General features: G+C 48.4%; 1 protein-coding gene across 17 annotated transcripts in view; it reads left to right on the forward strand.

The window, feature by feature from the left end:
• Positions 1-24143, forward strand: part of FLI1 (Fli-1 proto-oncogene, ETS transcription factor) — a 122172-nt gene that overhangs the window by 92708 nt on the left and 5321 nt on the right. For 12 of the 17 annotated variants that reach the window (XM_058289281.1, XM_058289282.1, XM_058289274.1 and 9 more), the window contains 2 exons: positions 20917-20982; positions 24005-24064. The exons of 2 other annotated variants lie outside the window; for them this stretch is intronic. In XM_058289281.1, the coding sequence (XP_058145264.1) occupies positions 20917-20982; positions 24005-24064 (126 nt within the window). The remainder of the gene's footprint in view (positions 1-20916; positions 20983-24004; positions 24065-24143) is intronic. 3 more of the 17 variants (XM_058289286.2, XM_058289277.2, XM_058289285.2) reach the window with 1 other exon arrangement.

Consider the following 24143-nt stretch of genomic DNA (forward strand, 5'->3'; position numbering starts at 1 on the left):
CAGGCGTACTGCAGGAGCAGCTCCACGTTGCCGGGTAGGACCCCTCTTCTGAACTGAATGCGCGGGGGTATTCAGGCAAGCGCCCGCTGCCGGGACCGCATTCAGGCGGTGCCAAGCATTTATCCCCCAGCAGCGGCCCTGTCGCTAGAGACGATTAAGACCGCGCTTTGCAGGTGCATCTTTTGTCCCCATTAAAGCTTGCCACTTGAGCTGTCTTGCTCCTCCATCGCCCCCACCCCATGAGGTGGTCTGAATCTGTCTGAACAACCCATCAGGCCACAAAACAAAGTACATTAGCAAGACAAAGCGAACCCCGCTTCTCTCCGCCTCCCCTGCACCCTCCCTCTAGCCTGCTCTCTGCTCTAATAGCAATCTTTATTTTAAAAAATAATAATAAGTGGAAAAGAAAGAGAAGGCATCATACAACCTTGGCTCCGTCTTGTTTGAATAGGACACACACTCAGCCCCAGGCAGACCCCGAGTCCATCACGAGCATCAGAGCCGTGTGTGTGCGCAGGCCCCACAAAGGGCAGGTGCTGGCAGTCAGCACAAAGGAAAGGAGTTGAGCAGATAACGCCCATTCGTCCATTAATGTTTCTTCAATGCGCTGATCAAATGGGAAGGTCTTTTCACTTTTTAAAATGGCATAATCACCCTTCCAGCTTGTCTCTTGAAAAAGACTGACTGCAATCTTTGGCTCTTTGTGGGCTCTTTGTGCCCAGGAAGTAAGACTAGCTTTGCAGATTTGGTAGTTTATAACGGTCGTTGCATCCCTCTAAATGCAATAGTCTGTGGACATGGATTGGAACCAGCTAGAACAGTTGTGCTTTCTCTCCCTTTAGGTATCCAGGCTAAGGCACCAAAAGAAAAGAAATTAGGGGGGAAGCTATTGCCTCCCATTCAGGCTTGCAGCCCCACTGTCACCTATGTAGGATTTTGTGATACAGCAGATGCTTCTGCGTGCTTTACCTCTGCCTTGGAGGTTAGATCTTTGCAGGCAAAGAAAGTGAGGTCCAGCGATTAATAAGTGACTGGCTGAAGGGCACACAGATTTTCAATGTCAGAACAAGGACTCAAACCAACCCAGGTTATAAGATGAAAAGTCCCCCACTTCAAAGGGTCTCCATGACAAATAGATCCGCATGTCCAGCTGCCTTTCCATAAGAACAATCCCTAGCTAAATGTAGTTCGGGGAGAAATGGAAACGTTTTTCCATGATGGTTCTCTGCCATTGTGAGTTTCCTACTGTAGAGAATCCCCTGGAATACTTTTTTTTTTTTTTAAGATTTATTTCTTTATTTTTCTCCTCCCCTGCCCACCCCGTTGTCTGCTCTCTGTGTCCATTCGCTGTGTATTCTTCTGTGTCTGCTTGTATTCTCATTAGGCGGCTCCAGGAACCGATCCTGGGACCTTCCGGAGTGGGAGAGAGGCAATCATTCTCTTGCGCCTCCTCCACTCCCTGCTCTGCTGCATCTCTTATCCTCTGTCCTTTGTGTGTCTTGTTGCGTCATCTTGCTGCGCCGGCTCTCTGCATCAGCCGGCTTGCCACACGGGCCAGCTCGCCCTCACCAGGAGGCCCTGGGCATAGAACCCTGGACCTCCTGCCTGGTAGATGGGAGCCCAATTGCTTGAGCCACATCCGTTCCCTGGAGCTTTTTAAAAATGCTGCTCCCTGGGCCCCACGGATGGCTGATAAACTCAGTTAATCTCTAGGGTGATGCATTAGGATGAGTTTTGAAACTCTCCAGGGAGCTCTTGTGACCCGCCGTCAGGGTTGAGAAGCACTGCAGAGGCAAACTCGAAAGAGGAAAAGGAGACCCATTTCAGAGCCACCCCCATTCTCCCGGAGGTGCACTGGGTGTTGATCTTGACTTCTTCTCGCCCCAAATTGGCCTGGAAATGGAAGAGCTGGAGCCACAGGGGAACCCACATGGTCATAACTAGTTCTTTTCATCATCATTGAGCCTCTCGTAAATATTAATATTATGGATTTCAACGACTTGACATTAGCATCTCACTGCACATTTTAGAAACCCCTTCCTTGTATGTCCTTAGTTGGTCCTCACGACCACCCTAAAAAGTAGATCCCATGTTGGACACCTGATTTTGCAGAGGGGACGCTGGGTTCTGAGAAGCTAAGTGACCTTTCTAAGTATTGTAAGCGCCAGGACTTCTGACTCTGCAAATCATACCCTCTCCCCTCTCCTAGCTGGAGGGACCGGTGCGTCTCCTCATTGTTTTTCTGGGCAAACCCTGCCCTGGGACCTGTCCCAATGTACTCCAGAATCAGCTTGCAAGAATCAGCAGATCTCTCATAGCTGCTTTGCATGTCTAAGCCCTCATTCCCCTAGCTCTTCATCCTGACTCTGTTTGAACGCCTCCAACCATCCAAAAGGGTTCCTTGTTTACAAATGCCTGGAACCCATAAACCCACGCAGGGCCGGTGGGGCCCTGGACCTTTAGCCTCCAGCGGCCTGCCGCAGAAGGCGAAAACGGCTGCTTCGAGCCAGTGTGGATTATCCGCACGGGGACTAGTGATCTCTAGCAGTTGTCTCGGCTAATGGCTAGTAAGTCTGTCCACTTACCCTCTGAGGATGGAAAGGGGATGGCAAGAAAGTACAGTTCTGTGTCCTTGACAGTGACACGCCCACCTGGCACTTCAGATGACGTCACCGGAGCCCCACTCCCCTCAGGGAGATTTCTAGAAGGAGGGCTCCGCTGAGGCTTGGATTCCTGGCCGGGCGTTTTCACATCCATTGCGTCCTGGATGCCTCACCCATGTTCACGGGGACGGCAGGACCGTGTTATTACACCCATTCTGCAGATCGTGAAACTAAGGCCCCGGGACATCCCAGCGTACATCCAGAGGCCCCCCGCTTTGGGTGGCAGGGCCAGCGCTTCACTCCATGCCCTCCTCGGGGCTGTGCCTCCCGTCATTATCCCAACCTGTTCAATTCAAGCACCTGCCACAGACTTACACATTCCTCAGGGGAAACTGTCAAGTTAGCCGAGGCAGGCTCTGGATGTGACCTGCGGCGAGGCACTCACTTTTCCCTGCGTCGGTTTCCTCGTGTATGAAACGAGGGGAGAGCCTCAGTCCCCCTTCAGGGATGATAGAGCGCTCAGAAATCACTTAGCACAGCGCCTGGCACACCAGTCAGTGCTCGGTCGGAGTCTGCTCCGTGAATTATTATCGTGGTTGCAAAACGATTGCAATATCCGCCGAGGGTTTACTCTGTGCTACCCCAGAGCCGAGCGTGGAGAAGCAGCTCTGCCACGCCATAGATGGCACAGGCCGGTTGCTTCAAGGCTCATTTGGCAGATGCAACTTAAAAACTCTTAAGAATACTATAAAACTGCATATAAGCAGACAGGAAAACGCCTGCTGCCTACAAAAAGTGCACCGAGGACCACGAAGAGACCAAAGTGCCCAAAACGCTAAAGCTGAACATGCGCTCCAAAGCTTTCGTGTGGCCAAAGAGACGCTGAGACCAGAGAGGGCAGGGAGGCAGCCCAGGTCACACAGCACGTGCGTGGCAGATGGCGTAGGCTCTCAGTGGCTTCGTCGGGAATGGACCGAGAGGCTGTGATGGATGGCCTCTTCCACTCCATTCATTCATTCAATACGCCACTTAATTAAGAACCTGCTCTGTATGGGGCACCGCTAGGCTGAGCCTTGCAAGTGTGGCGAGCACACAGTACTACCCTCAAGGGGGTTGGAGCTGAACAGAGACAGTCCCGGGAGGCAGTAAGTAATTAAATATTCATAGTGAGTCTTGCCTATTGGAGGATGGCAAGAAGAGCCTTGCCGTCTTCCCAGGCACTTGCATCACCGTGGGGTGTCCGCTACGATTTCGTTTTGGAGGTCACGGTGAAGGACTGCTGGTCTCTAGGAACGCACAACGTCCAGGGCTGGCCGTGGACGCTGAGGTCAAGGGAAGGGGCCGCTCAGTGCCTCCGGGTCTGTGTGAGGCCGTGGGATGGGTGCTGCCTGGTGTTCAGGCTGGGCGGGAGCCCAGGGCGTCCCGTGGGTGTGAGCGTGACCCCGCGGGTGCAGCAAGGCAGGGGTGGTGACCTGGACATGGGGAGGAGACCCTGGTGAGGCCCCGGGTTACCCGCCGCGGCACTGGCCAAGGATGAGGACAGTTGGCTGTTGCCTTGGGAGCCTGGGAAGCCCGGCCAAGCCGCCCCGAGCCCGGAATTCGCTTCAGGACAGATCCAGGTCGGGGAGCGGGTGGGAGTCGAGCCGAAACGCGGGTGGCCCGAGTTCCTGATGGTGACAGCAGGAGGGTGGCCCCTCCGGTTCCTTCCACTCCTCTCTCTACTTGGAGGTTTTCCAGTTAACGAGTAGAAAAAGCCAGAGAGCCCTTTTGTCTGGGGCGGGGGGAACAGAGACAAGCACAGAGTGGGTGTCCCTGGAGTGGGGCACCCCAGACCAGTGAGGGGCGGGGATGTGCTTGGGTGCAGCCTTTAGGGGAGGAGGGGCTGCGGGCGGCACCCTGTGTGTAGCCTCAGGGTGGGGGGAGAGGCGGTCGTGTGGCCGGCCGGTGCCGGGTGCCTTCCGAGCCAGCGCGGGGGACCGGGCAGATCACTCCAGGAAGAGGTCTGCAGGAGTGTGAGGCAATCGCCTGTTATTTTTAGGAGTAAATAACATCTCTTCTGCAGCGCTCAGCCTCAGTGGGTGTCAGCTCACATGCTCTTCAAATGTGAGGAGATGCAGCCTCATAGGAAGGCCCGTGAAGGACTTTGCCATCAGATGGTTTCCCTTTCTTATCAAATACCCCTAATCCATTTTTAAGCAAAAGCGAGGCTGAATGGGCGGGTGCACTTGTGTGAGCGCGTGGGCCTGCCCCGCTCGTCCCTACAAAGGCGGGAGTCATGAGGACGGAATAGACGGTAGCTTGCTCGCTCTGCATCATTATTATTTTTTTAAATTGTTTTCCTCTGAAATTCCAGAGTTAATGTTTGTCTGCTGTCTAGCTGACCCTCTTTGGAAAGCTGCATGGTTTTTTTCACCAGGGAGAGATTGGGAACTGGAGGATGGGGGGCAGAGATTGAGAGAGAGAGAAGGATTGAGAGAGAGAGACAGAGAGAAAGAGAGAGAACTAGAAACAAAGGCGCGTTGTCTCCAGGCTGGAGCAGGCAGGAAACCCCGGGCCCGCGGGACCCCAGCCAGCCAGCCCTGTCCCGCGGTCAGACTCCAGCTCTCTGAATTCAATTTGACAGCTCGTCTGGGACACTTTCTAAGTAACCATTATCCTTCCTTTCTCTAAGTAAAAGAACTGTTATTTTTTTTCCGTGGGTGTGCTGTGTGCAATGTTATTGCACACATGTGGGTTACCCAGTACCTCGGACACACTTCTTCTAAATTATTGGAAACAGTTAGCCGGTTTCCCAAGACAAGTCTAAATTTGTTCCTGGGTAATGAGGCAAACGACTTGAAGGCTTATCCTGCGGCCCTGTTAGAGGCAGGTATGTTGTTGCCTCAGAGAAGAATTTTGTGGGGGCATTTCTTTTCGGTCTTTAGTTTCAGTGGAGGCATAAATTTCCCTCAGTTGACGAACTTACAGGTCTCCAGGATAATTAAATATGTGTACTTATTCCTTTGGGGATTCTGTGGAAACAGACAAACAAAAGTGTCTTCCAGTGATCATGCACCTTGGTCTCTGTGTAGGATTTATTTGTTGATTGTGTTAAAGAAATATGTCAGTGTACATTCTTGGCGGGAGGGAATCCAGCCCAGGGCTTGGCACAGTGCCATCGGCGAGCGGGCAGGCATGAGGAGAGGTCACCACATGGGGCTCGGGGTGGACCCCGCTCCTTCCCGGGCACGGGGCCACCACCGGTCTCATCCAATCACTCAGACCCATTGCACTTGGCCTCCAGATTTCAAGCGCCTCTCAGGAAACCCACGTTGCCGTTTGAATGTCCTCCACGTTCAGCTGTGCGGGATTGTCAGGGGCCTAAATTCTGGAACTATCTAGACAACCGCTGAGTACAGGGATGTGACAGTTCTGCCCCATACAACGGCCTGCCCTGAGCTGTGACCCTCAGCGGACAGGAATCGATGCCTGATTGTTTTCAAGCGCGAGGTCAAGGCCTTCCTCGCGCTCTGCCTGGAATGCCCTTTCTCTGCTGCTTCCTTCCACCCCACGCCCCACTCGAAACCACCTCGGAGGCCCAGGTGGAGACACTGCGTCAGTAATGGCTTCATCCACTCCTTCCCACTGTTCGCCACGTTGGCAGCCAACAGCGGCTCTCATCGCCGTCCTTTATCTTGCAAGGCTTGCAGCACTTTGGACTTTGTGTCGCAGTCAAGGCCCCTGGGTGGCTGGGTGAAGTGCAGGCAAAGTCCCTTAAACAACTCCCCAAGAGTTTCGTTTACAACTAACCCTTCAGGGCGTTTCTAAAGACGAGCTCGTGTTTTGGCGTCATCCACTCCGGATGTTGGCCTGGCACCCCCCTCCCTCTCCAGCTTGCCCTCCCCTTCCACTTCACCTGACACCAAGGTGAGCCTTGGAACCTGCCCTGGGCCCCACCTGTGAGGAACAAGGGAGCCGCTCTCACCAAGCAGATTTCCATCACAAGATGGTAGATGGTTCCCATGTGCCCGTTTGGCCCCGTGGCAATAGGCTGTTTTCATCAGCTTCAGCTCCTCTTCAAGGCTCTGCCGGTCTGCATCCTCTTGCTTTGTGCCCAGGCGGAAGGAAGCTGAAGGCAGACCCAAGCCAAGGAAAAATACCATTGCAGGGAAAATCGATCTTCCGCTCCCTCCCGCCTTGGTTTTGTTACCTTTATTATCACCGCCTCCTAAACAACAGCAGCAGCCCTGTACTGCGCACTTACCATGGACTAAGCACATTTCTAGTCTCGTCACACTTAGGCATCATGACAACCTTACTAAGTCAGTACCCTTATGATGCCCAGTTTTCTTAGGCACACCAGGTGGTTTCACAGGTGTTCATTTCATTATTATGCTTTATAATTTACATCGTATGACAGGTATCCCCTTTGTTTTTAGCACTACATTGACAAAGAAAAAAAGGAGAGAGGTAGAAAAGGAAACGTAACATTCGATAACTTCTCCCTATCAATGCGGATGACAATAAACTTAATTTGTAAAACCGAGGGGAGAAAATGTGGCTCAAGCTTTCTACATGGGAGGTCCCAGGTTCGGTTCCCAGTGTCTCCTAAAAATAAAACAAACAACAAGCAAGCAAATGAAAAAACCAACTCAGGGGAGGCGATGTGGCTCATTGTTTGAGCACCGGCTTCCCAATTACAAGGTCCCCAGGTTCAATTCCTGACTCCAGACCTCAAAAAAAAAAAAAGGGATATCTTTTAAATGATAAGGCAGGGACAGATGCAACACACTATATATCCTGCCATAACCCACTGAATGGACTGGGGGAGAGTGTAAACTACAATGTAAACTATAATCCATGCTGTGTAGCAGTGCTCCAAAATGTATTCATCACATGCAATGAATGTACCACACTGATGAAAGAAGGTGTTGATGTGGGTAGAATGGGGGTGTGGGGAATGAGGTATATGGGAACCTCTTATATTTTAATGTAAAATTTTGTGTGATCCATGTATCTTTAAAAAAAAGATAATAAAAAAAATTAATAGGAAAAAAAAGAAGGGACATAGGCATATCAGAAGCACCTGGGAGGCATTTTAAAGACACTTGCCCGGATGGCCTGCCATTGGCACCCCACACTCCCCTTCTAATTTCCCACATACCCTGGGGAGAAGGCTGGAGGTGAGCATTTGTGTGCTTAGAATAAACCCTTTCCATTGCTGAAATGTCCTTCCCCCAGCCCCAGCCGCCGTCGGGAGAGCCCGTGCGCCCTGTGCATATGTCGTGGTGCAGAAAGCCCCCTCCCTGCCCTTGGGTCAGCTTCCTTTCTGCCAGAACAGGGTTCCCATCTACTCTTCCTGGAATCCGACCTCTGGTTCTGTTCCTTGAGCCTTCCAGCCCTCCCTGTCTTTACGTCCGCCAAACCGGCTCTCACTTGCTCCTTGGGGAAGGGAAAGAACCCAGCGGACCTCAGTTTGCTCTGCGATACTAAGGAGAGTTGGCATGAAGGCATGAGCCCGGCTGGAGCTGTGTGCATTTCAATACAGGAAAAGTAAAGCACACCGCGAATGGGGCGTGGGGAAGGGTGGGAGGCTGTGGATCAGGTGTTGGGGCATTTTGGCCTCCAGGGCCCCCCTCGTGGGTCAGATGGCTCGTCATGGCCCCCCTCGTGGGTCAGCTGGCTCGTCGTCCTCCTACCACCGCCAGGAAGGAACGTCCCCATAACCCAGCCTGCGAGGGTCAGCTTTCTGTGGCATGTCACACCGTTGATGTGGCGTGGGTGGTTGGCGTTCACATTTCTAATTCATCTCCAGCCTCTGGACGGTTACTATTTTAAACCCATGATCCCCACCCGGTTTCACTCTGACTGGGAAATCTCATCCCCCTCCAGACAACAAAGCCAAGACTCAGAACGAAATCGGCCTGGGTTGGGCTAGCTCTGTTGCGTTAACCACGTGGTCTCAGCTGGTTTGTGATAGACACTAGAAGTGGCCTCAGTCAGCCGTTTTGAGGCGTGGGGTCCCAAACTACTTTGAAAACAACAAAAAAAGGAGTTCCATAAGTGCTCCAAAGGACCCGCTGGGTCCGCAGCAAGGAGCCTGCTTGGGGGCAATGATTATTGGACAGTATTATTTAAAGTAAATTTGATGAGTCCTATGCTAGATTGTATCTAGATCTATCAATCCACCTACCTACCTATCTAATCATCTAAATCTAACTAATCTTTCTCTATTGATCTATCATTTGTATCATTTATCTTCCTACCTATCATCTATCCATGGAAGCTTCTCTTGGGGTGTAGAGGGTAAGCGGGGATCTTCTAGTGAAAAGTCAAGGCAGAGCAAGAGCAGGGGTTATTATTTTTAAATGAAAACTTCCCCAAGTTCTTTCTGTGAATGTGACAGCTTCCTCTCTTCAGAGAAACCCTTATCTAAGATACTAAAGAGCTCCTTCCTTGGGGTGTATCCTTGTGCGAGAAGATTAAACCTTTGAGGAAGAAATGCTAAGTAAGGCTAGAAACTCATGCCCTGAACCTAGTAGGGTTTTTCTCCTTAGCCTCAGGAATGCTCTCGCAGGTGAGGGGCAACAAAAACAGGACTCAGGTGAAGGTGGAATCCTTGGGTTGGACCTGATTTAAAGCCGAAAGTGCTAAACTTAAGTGGATCTAGTGCTTTGTTCTTCAAAATCTAATAGGACCTGCTTCAAAGCCCCATTCAAGTCCCATCCTCCTGAGCATGTTGTTTTTTGCTCCTAAACTCTGCAATCTCTTCTCTGAACCCCAAACTATTTATGTGCCTAATTACAGATTATCTTGTAGTCTTTAATTGTGAGTTTTAGCTTGTATCCCTTTTTTTTCAGCTCTGTACAGAAAATACCATTGGCAGTTGATAGATTCATTGGGGAAGGAAAAAAAATCTAGCCTTCATCAGTTTCATTAAATACTAAGTGAGCTCTTCTCCTCCATTAAAGAAAGAACCAGAAAAAAAATTAGCATTGGTTAACACAAGAAAGATTAATTTCTTATCCGTGAGTTAAAGTCTGGAGTAAGAACAGCAGCCATGCATTATCTCGTTTGTTCTCAAAAGAACACTTTGCAGATTAAATGCACCATCTGCTTCTTCAAACTCTTAAATTTAGTAATAATCGTTTTTCCCCCATGCATCTCCCTTTTACAGATGTATTCATATAAACTGAAACTCAGAGAGATTAAGTTACTTGCCTAAATCCACACACCTGTTACCTGGCAGAGATGGGAGGAAAACCGAAGGATTTTGACCCCTGATCCAGAGCTCTTTGCATTGCAGTGAGCTGCTTCTCTGTTTGGGATGTACTGAAGTGAAATTATGGAATTCCTTCCCATTAAAATCATTAAGAGCCCTTAATAAGAGCACAAACAGCCGCATGCCTGTTAGGATTTCTGGACCACTTTCCAAAGAGCAGAAAATCATTCTTGGTAAAATTTTGAAAAATCGTTGAGCTCAAAAAGCAATTGGCCTGTCTGCTAACTAATCATCATTGCTGCCCAATATCCTAGAGGAGTTTAAAGAAAGGCGGTTTTTATATCATGAGTCATAGTTTCATTCTATGAAAATTCTTACATGGCCGCACATGCTTTCTCTCAGGCCTTGGGCCTCCAGGCCAGTGCTAATTTGCATGTCTGGTTTAGATAATGTCTGAAGTCCCTTCCAGTCTAAAAGAGGAGCCCCCTGTTCTATGACATCATACATGAGACCACATTCCACCTACAAAGAATTGACAGTTCTTCTCTTAACTGCAGTGATTCTGCCGGACATGTGGGTGCAGGTCTTGGGGATAAAAGCATTTGTGCTCACCCACAAGGCCACAGCAGATTGGTCCTTTAGGATGAACTCACTTGCCCACTTCTTCCAGTTATCCCGAGAGAATTGCCCTTTCCTGCAACCCACTTCAGACGCAGGTCCAAAGACACATCCTACAAGAGCTGGGATTTTCAGGGTCTCAATTTGAATAGCAGTTGTAAGTCAGTGTGAGTCAAAACCAGATGGATACAGCTACCCTGATGCTAAATACTACACAAAACATGGGTGAAATTTTCAGTAGACCGGGCTTATCTTCCCTTCCACCATCCCTTGCCCAAACATCAGAGACATGCTCTACAGCATTTTAGCTAATTTTACTCTCCTCCCAAACTAAAGCACTGGGTAAAAAGTATTTGCCTTTCAGATGGCCTTTGAGATCAACGTTGGAGAATCCAGTCGCTTTTCCTAAGAAAAGCTGTGTAGAGCTCTGTTATCCTAATACAATGTACAAAGTTGAATTGGACAGGGCAAGTCTGCTCAAATGATATTTTCAGTGGCGTCCTCCCCCTTCCAGCACTGCCTATTCCTCTTCCCTTGTTTTATTTTTCTCAGTGGCACTTAGCACCTTCGAAAAGGCTATGCTCTTTACTGTTTATTTTGAATGTGAGCTCCATAGGGGAGGATTTTTGCTGGTTCGGGTGGTAGTCTCAGTATATTAGAACAGTATCTGGTACAATAGTAGACACGCAATGAAGGTTTGTTGAATGAATGAATTCATTGCGGGATGTAAGGTATCAATGAAGTGGTATGGAGAGGGGAGAGGGCAGGAAGCTGGGGGTGGGGGAGAAAAATAAAGAAGATCTCTTCCGAAGATTGCCACCTAGCAGGGAGATAGGAGAGAAGTAATTATACTACAAGGCTGACCAAGGTGAGCGCCAGAGACTTGAGCTCTCCCCAGGGAGCCTTGACCTCTCCCCAGGGAGCCTTGACCTCTAGCTTTGGATGCAAGAGCTGAACTGTGAAGCACGCACAAGGTCACATCCCCGTTAGAAGGAGAGGACCGTGGACGTTTCAGCGTAAGAAAATCGGATCAGGGCTCTCAGCAGAGAGGAGGGGCTTGCGCACACACTCCCCTTCATTCACCTTAAAGCCTCCTTGCCTAAGTTTTCTTTTTCCTACCTGGAATTCTCTTAGACCGACGGCGTGCGCAGTTCAACTATACCTGCATGGACCCACGTGGGGCGGAATTTTGGCAAACATCTATTACTCTGAGCAGTGTGAATTGCTTGTCTGCATCACGCTGACCCCCCGATCCCACCATGAGGCCTTATGAAAATAAAATGTCATTTAGACCCAGACACAGAGCCCAAGGGAGACGCCATATGAAAGAAGGTTCCGGCGCAGCAGGGACCGCGCGTGACCGTTAGCAAGGCTCTGCCCGCCGAGCGTGCCACTCGCCTTTCCACAGTCTCCTGTGTGAGCGCCATCCATTTTTTTCAAGCATTTTTCTCCTGTGTCCGTTTCTCCTTTGCACATGTAAGAACTTAAACAGTGCTTCCTTTATGCTCCACGCAGCAGGGCCAGTTCGGAGGCTGTTTGGATTCCAGGACAAGATCCTTGAGCTAAGGAAATCTGATCCAGGATGGTTTTTTTTTTTTCCCTATGAGTTCCAAGTTAGGAAAGCCTTCCCCGGATATTTCCCTCCTACTGAGATCTCCGTGGGAGCCAAGCTCCTGTTTTGCTCTTTGGGACGGAGGATGCCACCGAAGCAAAAGCTGCCCCTATAGAACGAGTTGAAGAGGGGTGATGGCCCAGCTCTGAGCTGCAGCACCTGGCTGGACGGGGACTCCGGGACCTGCTAACTGATACTGGATAATACCTCACCTAGTACTCAGGCAGACAGCCCATTACCCTAAACGCCACTCTGTAGGGCAGCGTTTCTCAAGCCGGGGTCAAGAGCATTCACTTTTCTTTTAAAAGAGAGCCGTACTTTATTTGGATTTGGTAATCACTGATCTAGGGACAAAGGAATGGAACGACCTTTTTCCTTTCCTTACGGAGGCTTTTCTCTTGTTTAAGGTTGTCCCTTGTGAGCTTTTTTTTTTAAAAAGATTTATTTATTTCTCCCCACTCCCAAATTGTTGTTTGTACTTGCTGTCTGCTCTGTGTCCATTTATCATGTGCTTGCCTCTTTTTTAGGAGGTACCAGGGACTGAACCCAGGACTTCCCATGTGGGAGGGAGGCGCCCAGTCACTTAAGCCACCTCCACTCCCCACTTGTTGTGTCTCACTGTTTCTCTTCGTTGCATCATCTCATTGCATCATCTCTTTGCGTCAGCTCGCTGTCTTGCTTGTCTTCTTTAGGAGGCACCAGGAACAAAACCTGGGACCTCCTATGTGATAAGTGGGCACCCAACTGCTTTACCCAATCTACTTCCATTCATGACCTTTTTATAAAAAAAAAGATTCATTTATTTATCCCTCCCCCCCCCCCGCCCCCGCCCCTTGCTGTCTATGGTTGCTGTCTGCTCTCAGGGTCCACTTGCCATGTGTTCTCAATGTCTGCTTGTCTTCTCTTTAGGAGGCACTGGGAACCAAGCCCAGGACCTCCCATGTGAAAGAGAGGCACTCAATCACCTGAGCCACCTCAGCTCCCTGGTTTGTTGTGTCTCTCATTGTCTTTTCTCTTTGTGTCTCTTTTGTTGTGTTGTTGCGTCAGCTTGCCTTCTCCAGGAGGCATCGAGAACCGAACCTGGGACCTCCCATGTGGTAGGCGGAGGCCCAATTGCTTGAGCCACATCTGCTTCCCCATTCATTAGCTTTTTAACTTCTTTTCACCAATATTAACATTTTAGAGGTGCAAGCAAGATTGAATGGCTTACATGCAGAGGGTATATATTTAAATATCAAACACTTATTTAATCCTCCCAGCAACCCTTGAGGCATCTGTGGTTAAGACTTTGTTGAAGACACAAGACCTGAGGTTCAAAAAGTTAAAGCAACTTGAGCAGGCTCACTCAGGAGAGTAATTGGCAGAGCTGGGATTTCTGGGATTTCTAAACTCCACAGCTTCACCATCGAAGTAGCTCTGAGGCTGACCAGAAAGAAAAGATACCCTCCTGGTGGCATCCTAAGCCCTTCTTTTAGTTTGCCAAGGGCTGCCAATGCAAAAATATCAGAAATGAATTGGCTTTTATCAAGGGTATTTATTTGGGGCCAAAGTTCACAGTTACAAGATTGCAAAAATATCCAAGTTGAGACATCCTCAGAAATGCTTTCTCACCAAAGGTTGACTTCTAACAGATCCTGGAGTCTAACCACATGGCGAGGTAAAATGACAGGTCTGCCCATCTCTCTCCTCTTTTTTCTCCTCAAGCTCACCTGTGGGCAATCAGGCATCTCTCCCTGGTCCTCATCTCCTTGGGCCTCTCCGGGCTTCTCTTGTCTTTCTGCAGCTTAGGTGAACCTGGAATCCTCTCTCTCACTTAGCAGGTCATGGTGGCAGAGCTCCCTTCTCTGTGTCTCTTTATTTCTCTCTGTGTGTTCTCAGTTTATATAAGACCCAACAAGAGGGTATAGACACAGCCTGGGTCACACTTCACTGATGTAGTCCAATCAAAAGCCCTAAAGTAATCTAATCAAGTGATCTAATCAAAGGTCCCTTAACTGAATTCAATGCAATCAAAGGGCCCCATACCCACAGGAATGGATTAGTTCAAGAACATAATCTTTTCTGGGATTCACAAAATTTAAATGTTCACAGCCCTTCATAACTCAAACTGCTTAGGGGTCAGTTGTCTTTGCACTGTCTTTGAAGTGGAGGCCAGGCTAGCTGGCCAGGGCCTGGGTAGAGCTGAGAGTGTCAGTCAGTCCAAGGGACTGAGGGTAAGGGATCTAGGAGAAACAGTAAATAGACAAGAAGCTGGTCCTTGTTGGGAATTGGGCAAATTCACATAGCTGAGCAAGGTTTGGCTGGTGGGACCCAGCTTCCAGGGCAGCGCCAAGGAGTATCCCGAGTGAACCAGCTTGAGGGGAGACTAGTGGCCAGGAGAGCCTCCTCCCCTGCCAAGAATCAGAAGGAGAGAGAGAGAGAGGTGTCAGAGAAGCATCTAGTTTAGTCCTCCACCAGTACGTGCTGCCACCTCTCTGCCCATCCACGGAGACTGCTGTTCCCCTCCTCGCTTCTCCCCTTTCAGAGTCTCCCAGTGGGAGTTCAAGACTTCAGGTTGAGTCTTTCTCCCTTGGCAACTCTGCTCGATCAAGAACGGAGGTCTGGGCTGGGCCTTGGGGCCTCAGTGCTGAGTCTGAGCAACCTTGCCCACCCTCCGCTGAAAGGTCTGCATTCAGAAGCTGGACTTTCCAAGGACAAACAGGCTCAGGCATTGCCAGCCTTCCCCACAGCCACCAGAAATTCGATGCGAAGTTTCAGGGGAAATTCATCTTTTTCCACAAAGTAATGGAGAGCGAGGCCTTCCGTCACACAGGCTGAAGAGAGGGGCTTTATGTGCTGGTATCACTGCACCTTTGGCCTCTGGGCGAGGCCACGACAAAGTCGAGTGCCACATGTTGGCCGATAGGTGTGTGGCCTTCAGCCAGCTGACTGCAGGCATCAGGGCAGAAAGCAATGTCTTTCCTGAGACATTTGGCCAGATTTCTAAGAGCAGTCTAAAAGCTTTACACAGAAACTGAGTTAACACTGGAATGGCTATGAGAGGGCCGTGTCCAGAAAAAGCTTTTCCCTTCCAACAGGGACTTTTCAGAAAAAAAAAAAAAATTCAGTGCTCATATTTCTTTACCCCAGGAGCCTCTCTTGGAATCTAAGAGGCCATTTAGTGTGAAATTCAGCCTCACTGAGCTTCGCATAATGGAGACACTGTTCCGTCAAGTACGTGAGGCTGAATTATCCACAATGGCTGGCAGCGCCCGAGGGTGCCACCAGAGCGAGACTCGAGCTCTTTGCCTCGGCAAAAGTTGACTTCAGGACCGCCTGAGACCACAAACTCCTGGCAAAGGTCTCTGAGAAAGACTCCCAATAAGATTTGTCATGTTGGTACTCCATAAAGCCAGAAAGCGTCAGGCGTCACTGAAGTGAAAAGTGAGTTTGTCAGAACTGGGGTGTGATTTTCTGCTGATAAAGCCGCCTGCCACCACAGAGACCTTCTGAGGTCACCCACTCTGTCTGTGGGTCTCCGACAGTTACATTTTTGCACACTGTGCCCTGGCTGTGGCTGCAAGCTTGTCTTTTCAGAGCTCAGTTCTCAGAAAGCAGATACAGCGCCCCAAATTCAGGGCGGCCTTGGTGCACGCTCAGGCACTAAGAGCTCCCCGGCAGCCCGTGGGTTCTGGGATACCAAGTGGTTCTGAATCAGCCGGGGGTCAGGCACTGGGAGGGAGAGCGTTTGCAAGTTGTGGACTTTCAGGTCCAGGGTTTTCTTTATTTGCTTTAGACATATTTCTGTTGGCGGGTCTGGCACAAGAGTCGACCTCACGGCTACATTTTCACGTGCATGACTATTTGGGGGGGGGGCGGTGAAGCGGACCCTCATTTCAGCTGTGATGTTGTTAAAAAGTTTACAAAATAAAATGCAGGCCACTTCAGTGCATGGCCTCTAGTCCTTTACCTTCCTGGGGGAACAAGCTTTTAGCCTGTGCTTATTAAATAAGTGAATTGTTGTCCAGTTTCCTTAAAGAGGCACAAGGGTTAATAGAGTCTATACTTCTCATCACCCCAGATTTAAACCACTGAGAGATTTAGACTAGTGGGGGGCAGAATTCTTTTCAGACAGGGATAGAGTAAACAGTGAGAAGGATTGCAGGTTTTCGCCAGAGGGTAAAAATGTGAGCCCGGTTCATTCAGTGCCTCAATGAGTATTTATTGAGCACCTACTGTATGCTGGACACCTTTCTAGGTTCTCAGATACATCAGAAAATGGAAAGAAGATTCCCACCTTCATGGACCCTTATTTATTGTGCAGACAGGAAGCACCACACAGGAATGAATTGCGTAAATGAGGTGTTGAGTGGACAAAGGAGAGGCAGAGAGAGTAAGGGAGAGAGAGGGAAGAGAGAAGCGCATGTGTATTTGGTAGGCTGCTGGACATGCTTCTGGGTCTGAACTTTTTTTAGGTCTATAATAATGATGAGAACAATAATGCGAATGACTAACCCTTACCGAGGCCTTTGCGTGAGGCACTGCCGCGTCCTGTGAATCTCGAGTCATCCGCAAAGCCGCTCTGGTTCTCCTTGAAGGCAGAATGCCAGGCCCCAGTTCTTAGCCTTGGCCTCCTACATCTCCATGCTTGGCTTTGGAGCAGGAACTGCTCCACAGATTCTGGTTTTAATTTCAATCTTGCATTTAGTAGATGCACCCCAGAATCTTCGAGCCCCCCAAGTCCCAGTTGTTAAACTCCCTAATAAATGGAGCCCAGGGCTGCCCTTTGTGGATTCAGGGGATGGGCCTCGAATTTTCCATGCAGAGAGATGTGTGGTCTTTGTTGCTCCGACAGCAAACACTGCTCTGTTACCCGTTGCCTGAAGACTCCATCCAACTTACAGCATGGCCCGTGGCTGTTTATGGCTCTATTAAATTCACAGTTAGAGCACAGTTTGGAGCAGAAGGCTGGGTGGCCTCTCTGTTTCTGTCACTTCCTTTTTTTACCTACCCTAGGACTGTAGGGTTGGTTGGGACCTCTGAGGTCCTCTCAGCCAGGCTTTGGCCCAGAGCTAGGCCTAGAGGACAGTGACCTCAGAAAGCTGCACGTCCCTTCTCAGGCCCTGAGACCTGGCAGGCAAGCTCAGGGCTGCCAGATGCTTCTCTGATAAAACACCAACTTCAAACCATGGTTGGAGTCTCAGGAAAATGCCATGGCCACCTACCTTCCATTGGCTTGAGGGAATTCAATCCTTGCCTTCAACTTTTGCACTCCTACTCTGACCTGGAAGCTAGGATAAAAGAATAGGAAGAAAAGTCAACTGGGAGAGAGTATAAACTACAGCATAAACTATAATCCATGCTGTGTAGCAATGCTCCAAAATGTACTCATCAAATGCAGTGAATGGGGAGGCAGATTTGGCTCAATGGGAAGCAGATTTGGCTCAACAGATAGAGCATCTGCCTACCACATGGGAGGTCCAGGGCCTCCTGACCCGTGTGGAGCTGGCCCATGCGCAGTGCTGATGCGCGCAAGGAGTGCCGTGCCCCACAGGGGTGTCCCCCACATAGGGGAACCCCACGCACAAGGAGTGCACCCGTAAGAAGAGCTGCCCTGTGCGAAAAAAGTGCATCCTGCCCAGGAATGGTGCCGCACAAATGGAGAGCTGATGCAGCAAGATGGCGCAACAAAAAAGAGACACAGATTCCTGCTGCCGCTGACAAGAATACAAGTAGACACAAAAGAACACACAGCAAATGGACATAGAGAGCAGACAACTTGAGGGGGAAGGGGAGAGAAATAAATAAAAAATTAATCTTTTTAAAAAAAAAAACAAAAAACGGGAAGCGGACTTCGCCCAGTGGTTAGGACATCCGCCTACCACACGGGAGGTCCGCGGTTCAAACCCCGGGCCTCCTTGACCCGTGTAGAGCTGGCCCATGCGCAGTGCTGATGCGCGCAAGGAGTGCTATGCCATGCAGGGGTGTCCCCTGCGTAGCGGAGCCCCACGCGCAAGGAGTTCGCCCCCTAAGGAGAGCCACCCAGCACGAAACAAAGTGCAGCCTGCCCAGGAATGGTGCTGCTCACACGGAGAGCTGGCACAAGATGACGCAACAAAAAGAAACACAGATTCCCATGCCGCTGATAAGGATGGAAGCGGTCACAGAAGAACACACAGCAAATGGACACAGAGAACAGACAACTGAGGGGGAGGGGTGGGTGAAGGGGAGAGAAATAAATAAAAAATAATGATAAATAAATCTGAAGAAAAAAACAAACAAACACAACAAATGCAATAAATGTACCACACTAATGAAAGAAGTTGTTGATGGGAGGAGTGGGGGGGCTGGGGAATGGGGTATATGGAAACCTCCTATATTTTTTAATGTAACATTTTCTGTAATCTATGTATCTTTTTTTTAAAAAAAGGATAATGAAAAAAAATGTCATATGCCAAAAAGAAAAAAAAAGAAAAGTCAGTATAAATGAAAGCCATGGCCATAATTTGGGCTAGAAAATGTTTCTTCTTAACAGTCATAATATAGCTTGCAGATAGGATGGAGGCCTGTCATAGCATAATGATTGAGTAGAAAACGTCCCTGGAGAAATGTGAGATAGAGAGGGGTTATTGAGGCAGTAGTTCAGAAGACAACTCAGAACTTCACATCACAGACCAATGCCTGGGACTTGGTGAATTTATGTTTTTCTTTTTCTTCCTTGAATTTGTCACTTTCTATTTCCACTTTCCATTCTGTTTCTACTAGAATTGCCTCCTTCCTCCATTCTCATCCTTGACCATACCCTGTCTTTACTGCACCCCTGCAAGCTTCAGAGCCTCTCGTGATTTCCCCACTGCCAGTATCATCAAGGCCACCAAGCTTGCTTAGCTGACATCAAGGCTACCCAGAGCCTGGAACATGGCCCGACCTTCCCTTCAAACCCTCTCTCCATCTACTCCCTAACTCCTTTCTTCAATCATGCAGTTCCACCGTGATTGCCACCCCCAGCCCCACCCCACCCCAGACATTACCTTCACCTTTTCACCTTGTCCCTGCCTGCATGCCCACTGTCTCCTCTCCGAAGAGGTCTCCCTCATACACGTCCCCCAGGAGGGTCTCTGTCATCCCAAAGACATTCGTCTCTCCCTCTTTCATCTCCAATAGTCCTTCTTCCTCTCCCTCCTGTAGCTCACGACCCATCTTTCCTGTAGTTGAATACGAAGGACAGGGACTTGTTCCGTGTGACTTCGTATCCACTGTATGACCAAGCACAGCTACATTGCAGAAGTCAGTCCCAAAGAAATGATGGGAGGCCTAACCATCAATGCTACCCAGAAAGGAAAACCTTTGTAGAACCTCCCTTTCCTTTCGCTTATACCAGCTTTGCACACGCCCTGCAGACCTACACAAGATGTCCCAGAAATATGCTCATCAAAGGCTTCTTTCCAGGCTGGCCAATAAGTTGCCTTTTTGTTTGTTTATTTCTGTTTTGTTTTTAAGCAAGAAGAATCTATTTGCAGGAGTAATTGTGGTTTCAATGGAGGAAAGTCAAATAAAAATAAAAACAAATGAAATGAGTTGAGCTTTGTCTCTCCCTCCCCTTTCCTACTCTTCTCCCCATTCCCACCCCCCTCACTTTCTGTTTTGCTTTTCATGCCAATTGCTAAAGACTGTAATTTAAAAACTGAACTGGCTTTTCCAGAGCCATGAGGAATGTGCATCTGCACGTGGAGTTTTCCACAAGAAATTGTCCTTGCCCCTTGGCTCTTCTTAGCCCAAAACAAAGTGAAGCAGCCGTTGGATGAGCCCTTCCATCTTCCTGTTTCTCATTCTAATTTGTTTGGGAGGCTGAGAATGGGGCGAATGGCGATGGTTTGTGTTTCACCCTGTCAGACCATTGTTTGATGAGGTTTGTGCTCCAATTGTTTGGATGTTTTTTATGGTTTCTTTGTTGTTCACGGAAAGATTTTGAAAGTCCTAATTCTCTGTCCTTGAGCTCCTCTACTATTCCTGCTCAATGTCTCAGTGGGGCTCACGCCACCTAAAAGGGCATGTTCCAGCTGGTTAGTTAAGCAATTTCTGAGAACAGTTATGGAGGCATGTGGATTCTTTCAAGGAAGGCATCGAGATCCCAAATGCTCAGGTTCAGTGGTCGATCTGGAAGCCTCCAGGCATTGCCAGGAAGGAAGCATCCCTTATTCCTCCATCCAGCCACATTTCCAGTCTCCACTCCAGCTTTTTCCTTTCTCTGTGGTCTTCTCTGTCCCACTCCGCTATCTTTAGAAAAGCCTGGCGTGTTCTCCCACCTCAGAGTGCAGGGCTGCAGTCTGCCTCCCGTGGAGACTCCCGCTGGGCTTGGAGAACTGCTTCCCACTGGGCTTTTTATCCAGACGTTTCCATTCCCTTCAGACCTGCTTATAGGACTTGGCTATATTTTCCCTCCTATCCCTGGATTAGTTTATACCTGTAGAAAGCTTTAGAAAACACTTCACCCATGTTATCTTCTTTGATCCTTGCCACAATCCCAGAATGTAGATTGTGTAAATTTTTATTTCTATATTATAAAAAAAACTGAGGATCAGAGAAGTTTTTTGATTTGCCCAAGATCTTACAGCACATACTGACAGGGTCAAAACTAGAGCCAAATCAATCCTCTGAATTCAAATTCAAGGTTCTTCTTTGTACTTAGGCCCCCAGGTAAGACTGAAATCTCAGAATCAGAGTTTTCATGCTCCTTCTGCTCATCCCACCCCGCACCCCAGCATCCACTTCTAGAAGTTAGTGATGCTGAAAAAAAATACCGTGGAATTAAATTGAATTTCTCCTGATCACCCAGAGATCACCTGCATGCCACCTCTCTGAAGAACAGGCTGCTAATGTACCTTTCTGTCACTTTTCATTAGATCCTTCTTATGACTCGGTTAGGAGAGGAGGATGGGGCAACAACATGAATTCTGGCCTCAACAAAAGTAAGTAAATGTCCCACCAGTCTTTGGGAGAAAAACATTTTTCTGAGAACAAGGGTGGATAACAGAATCATGAGATTAAGGAGGTTATGAGCAAGCACTTGTTTTCCTACTTTTTGAGTAGATATCAAAACTAATTGCCAATTTGTATGCTTAGTTTGGCTTAGAGAGTGGCCACAACTGAGCAACAAGGAGGCCCTCGGGAGGTAACTCTTAAGCAACATATAATACTAGGCTAAGTTTCAATTTCAAAAGAAAAGGTTCCTAATTACAATCATTAATATCAAGGGCGTGGCACAATGGTCCCTCCTTCACTAGGCACTGCCCTGTCCTCGGGGGCTTCCTGCTGTCCCATTAGAGAATGTTGCAGAACTCCCCAGCATGGGAATTCAATGTTCTTTGGGTTGTTGTGTGGCTCTCCATGCACGGTGACAATGCCCCATGAACACTTGAGCTCAGTCACATGCCTTCCAGGTACGCCCCAGGCGACCCCTATCTCGTGCATCCCCCATCACCCACACCCGGCACCAAGGCTCCTCCCCCTGCCTTGTAGTTGTGACCCTTCTGTGATCCAAAACCTCTCCGAAGATGAAACCAAGAAAATTACCAAATAAAACTAATAAGAATATGAAATAATAGTGGCAGCTTTTAAAATAGCATTCAAATACAAAAAAATTTAAAATTTTTTTAGAAATTTTAAATCATAAAAAAATAACTTTAATTTAGACACTATGTCCTTCATCGCTGTGAGATCTGGTGTCAGGTATGTACAGTGAGATTTTCTTCCCCAGTGTCTTATTCTTTTTTTCATTTTATCTTCAAAGAAGCTTCAGGTTACAGAAAAGTCACATAGAGAATATAGGGGATTCCCATATACCCAATGACCTTCCCCTTTCCCCCTCTCCCCTATTAATAACATTTTACATGCAGGTGGTACGTTTGTTACAATTGATGTACAGATATTGAAGCATTGCTACTAACCGTGGTCAGTGGTTGACCTTATAAATTACATTTCAAACCATCCACTTTTATAAATTTTGATGAAATTTAAAATGGCTTTTATCCATTATTGCGAGATCCTGCAGAACAATTCTAACGCCCTAAAAATGGCCTGTGTTCTATCTGTGCTATTCTTCCCTGCCCTTCCCCTCAGGACCTTTGGTAACCACTAAGTTTCACTTTTTGAAGACAGTGGCCACCAGAGGTTCTGAGGGGAGGGAGAGGGAAAAATAGATGTAATATGGGGGCATTTTCAGGACACTGGAATTGTCCTGCATGATGTTGCAATGATGGAAACAGGCCATTGTGTAGTTTGTCATAACTTACAAATTTGCACAGGACAGAGTGTAAACTGTAATGTAAACTAGAGTCCACACTCAGTGACAATGCTTCGGTATGGTTTATCAATTGTAACAAATGTATCACACTAGTGAAAGATGTTGTTAATGTGAGAAAGTGTGGGAAGGGAGGGGGGCATATGAGAATCCCTGATATTTTTATGTAACATTTGTGTAGTCTAAAGTTCCTTTAAAATAAATACATACATACATACATAAAATTAATTGCCAGTTCAGAGGCTGTCAGTGACTCACAGGACTTAAGCAATGGTGTGGGATTTTCATTTAGACCTTTTAGTTTTGTTTCAGTGCACCCGGTTTTAGAATTTGGGGAGTTTGTAGGTTTCTCAGCACAAGATTTGGTGTGAATAGAAGGTTACCGGATTTGGATTCTGACTTCATCCCCCTTAAGATTTCATTGAGTTTTCTTCATACCAGTATCCCCACCCCCATTCGTGAAAGACTGATGAGGAGAGGGAAGGAGCCTGAGACGCCCATTTGTCCAGCAAGTGCTGAGGTGATGACATGTGAAAGTCAGAACCAAAGCAGGAAGTAAGGAAAGACGATGATTCAAGTGCCTGAACCAGAAGGCGTCCCTCTTGCTCTCTCTAGGAAGTAAAATATTAAGCCCGTGAGTGGTGGGTGAAAGGTATTCTTTCAAGAAAGGGGTTAGGAGGGCAAGTCAGTGCCCAAGCCATAACCAGGATCCCTTTCAAGATGCCTATGAATTACTTGTTTTCTATGCACACAGCCCTCGGCCCCGTGGGGTTCAGAAACTTGAATCAGACGTGGGGCCGCCCCACAAGCAGGGGAGAGACGCCATGCACACAAATAGCTCTTTTCATCCGGGTGTTACCAAGGAAGGCTTGGTGGCCCTGGACCGTTGGCATCAGCTGTGGAAGGAGAGGCAGGGGCTGGACCTGGGGGGATGGGGAGGATAGACCCTCCCTGGGGAAAGGCATCGAGGTAGCCCAAGAGCTCTGGACACATCAGAGCGTGAGTGAGGACGCGGGTCCCTTGGAGTTTAGGACGGGGGATGGAAAGAAAGGGGGCGTGAGGACGTGAGGACGATCGGCTTTGACTGTGTAGTCGATGAGGAGTCAATGAAGGTTTTTGAACAGGGGAGTGAAAGGGCTCAGGGAGATTATACCAGCTAAATAATGGGTTGCTGGACAGAGAGAGGGGTGGTGAGGATCCCAGTTAGACTAATCCCTGGGCCACGTGAGAAGCAATGCAGATTTAAAATTGAGAAGAGACCACGGCAATGGAAAGGACGTAGGTCAGAGACATCAGCGAGGAGAACTCACAAGACAGGGAAATACGGGAAGCACGTGCCATTGCTCAGATGTCACCTTCTTACTGAGGACCTCTATAAACGTCCCATTTAATAATTAAACCCACGGCCTCAAGACTTTCCAACATGGTACTTTTAAAAAATGGTTCATTGTTGTCTCCTCCATTAAAATATAAGTGCTCCCAGGAACTGGTTGTTCATTGCTGAACCTCTAGGATCTAGACCAGTGCCAGGAGATAGCAGAGTCCAGACAAATATTCATAAAATGAGTAAATCAATGAGTGAATGAATGAATGAGGACGTCCGTCCTTCTTGACAGCATTGACAAGATTGCCCTCCCCCCCACCCCGTGGAGAAAGTCCTGCTGATTGCACTTCTTGTCCTCCTGCAACAGGTCCTCCCCTAGGAGGAGCACAGACGATAAGTAAGAACGCTGAACAACGGCCCCAGCCAGGTAACTGTCCAAGGGTGTGTCATCTCTCCTTTGCTTCTTGTGCAGTGTTGATTCCACATGGCCACACGCCAGAGGATGT

Source organism: Dasypus novemcinctus, chromosome 27, assembly GCF_030445035.2.
Source record: "Dasypus novemcinctus isolate mDasNov1 chromosome 27, mDasNov1.1.hap2, whole genome shotgun sequence".
Taxonomy (NCBI): Eukaryota; Metazoa; Chordata; class Mammalia; order Cingulata; family Dasypodidae; genus Dasypus; species Dasypus novemcinctus.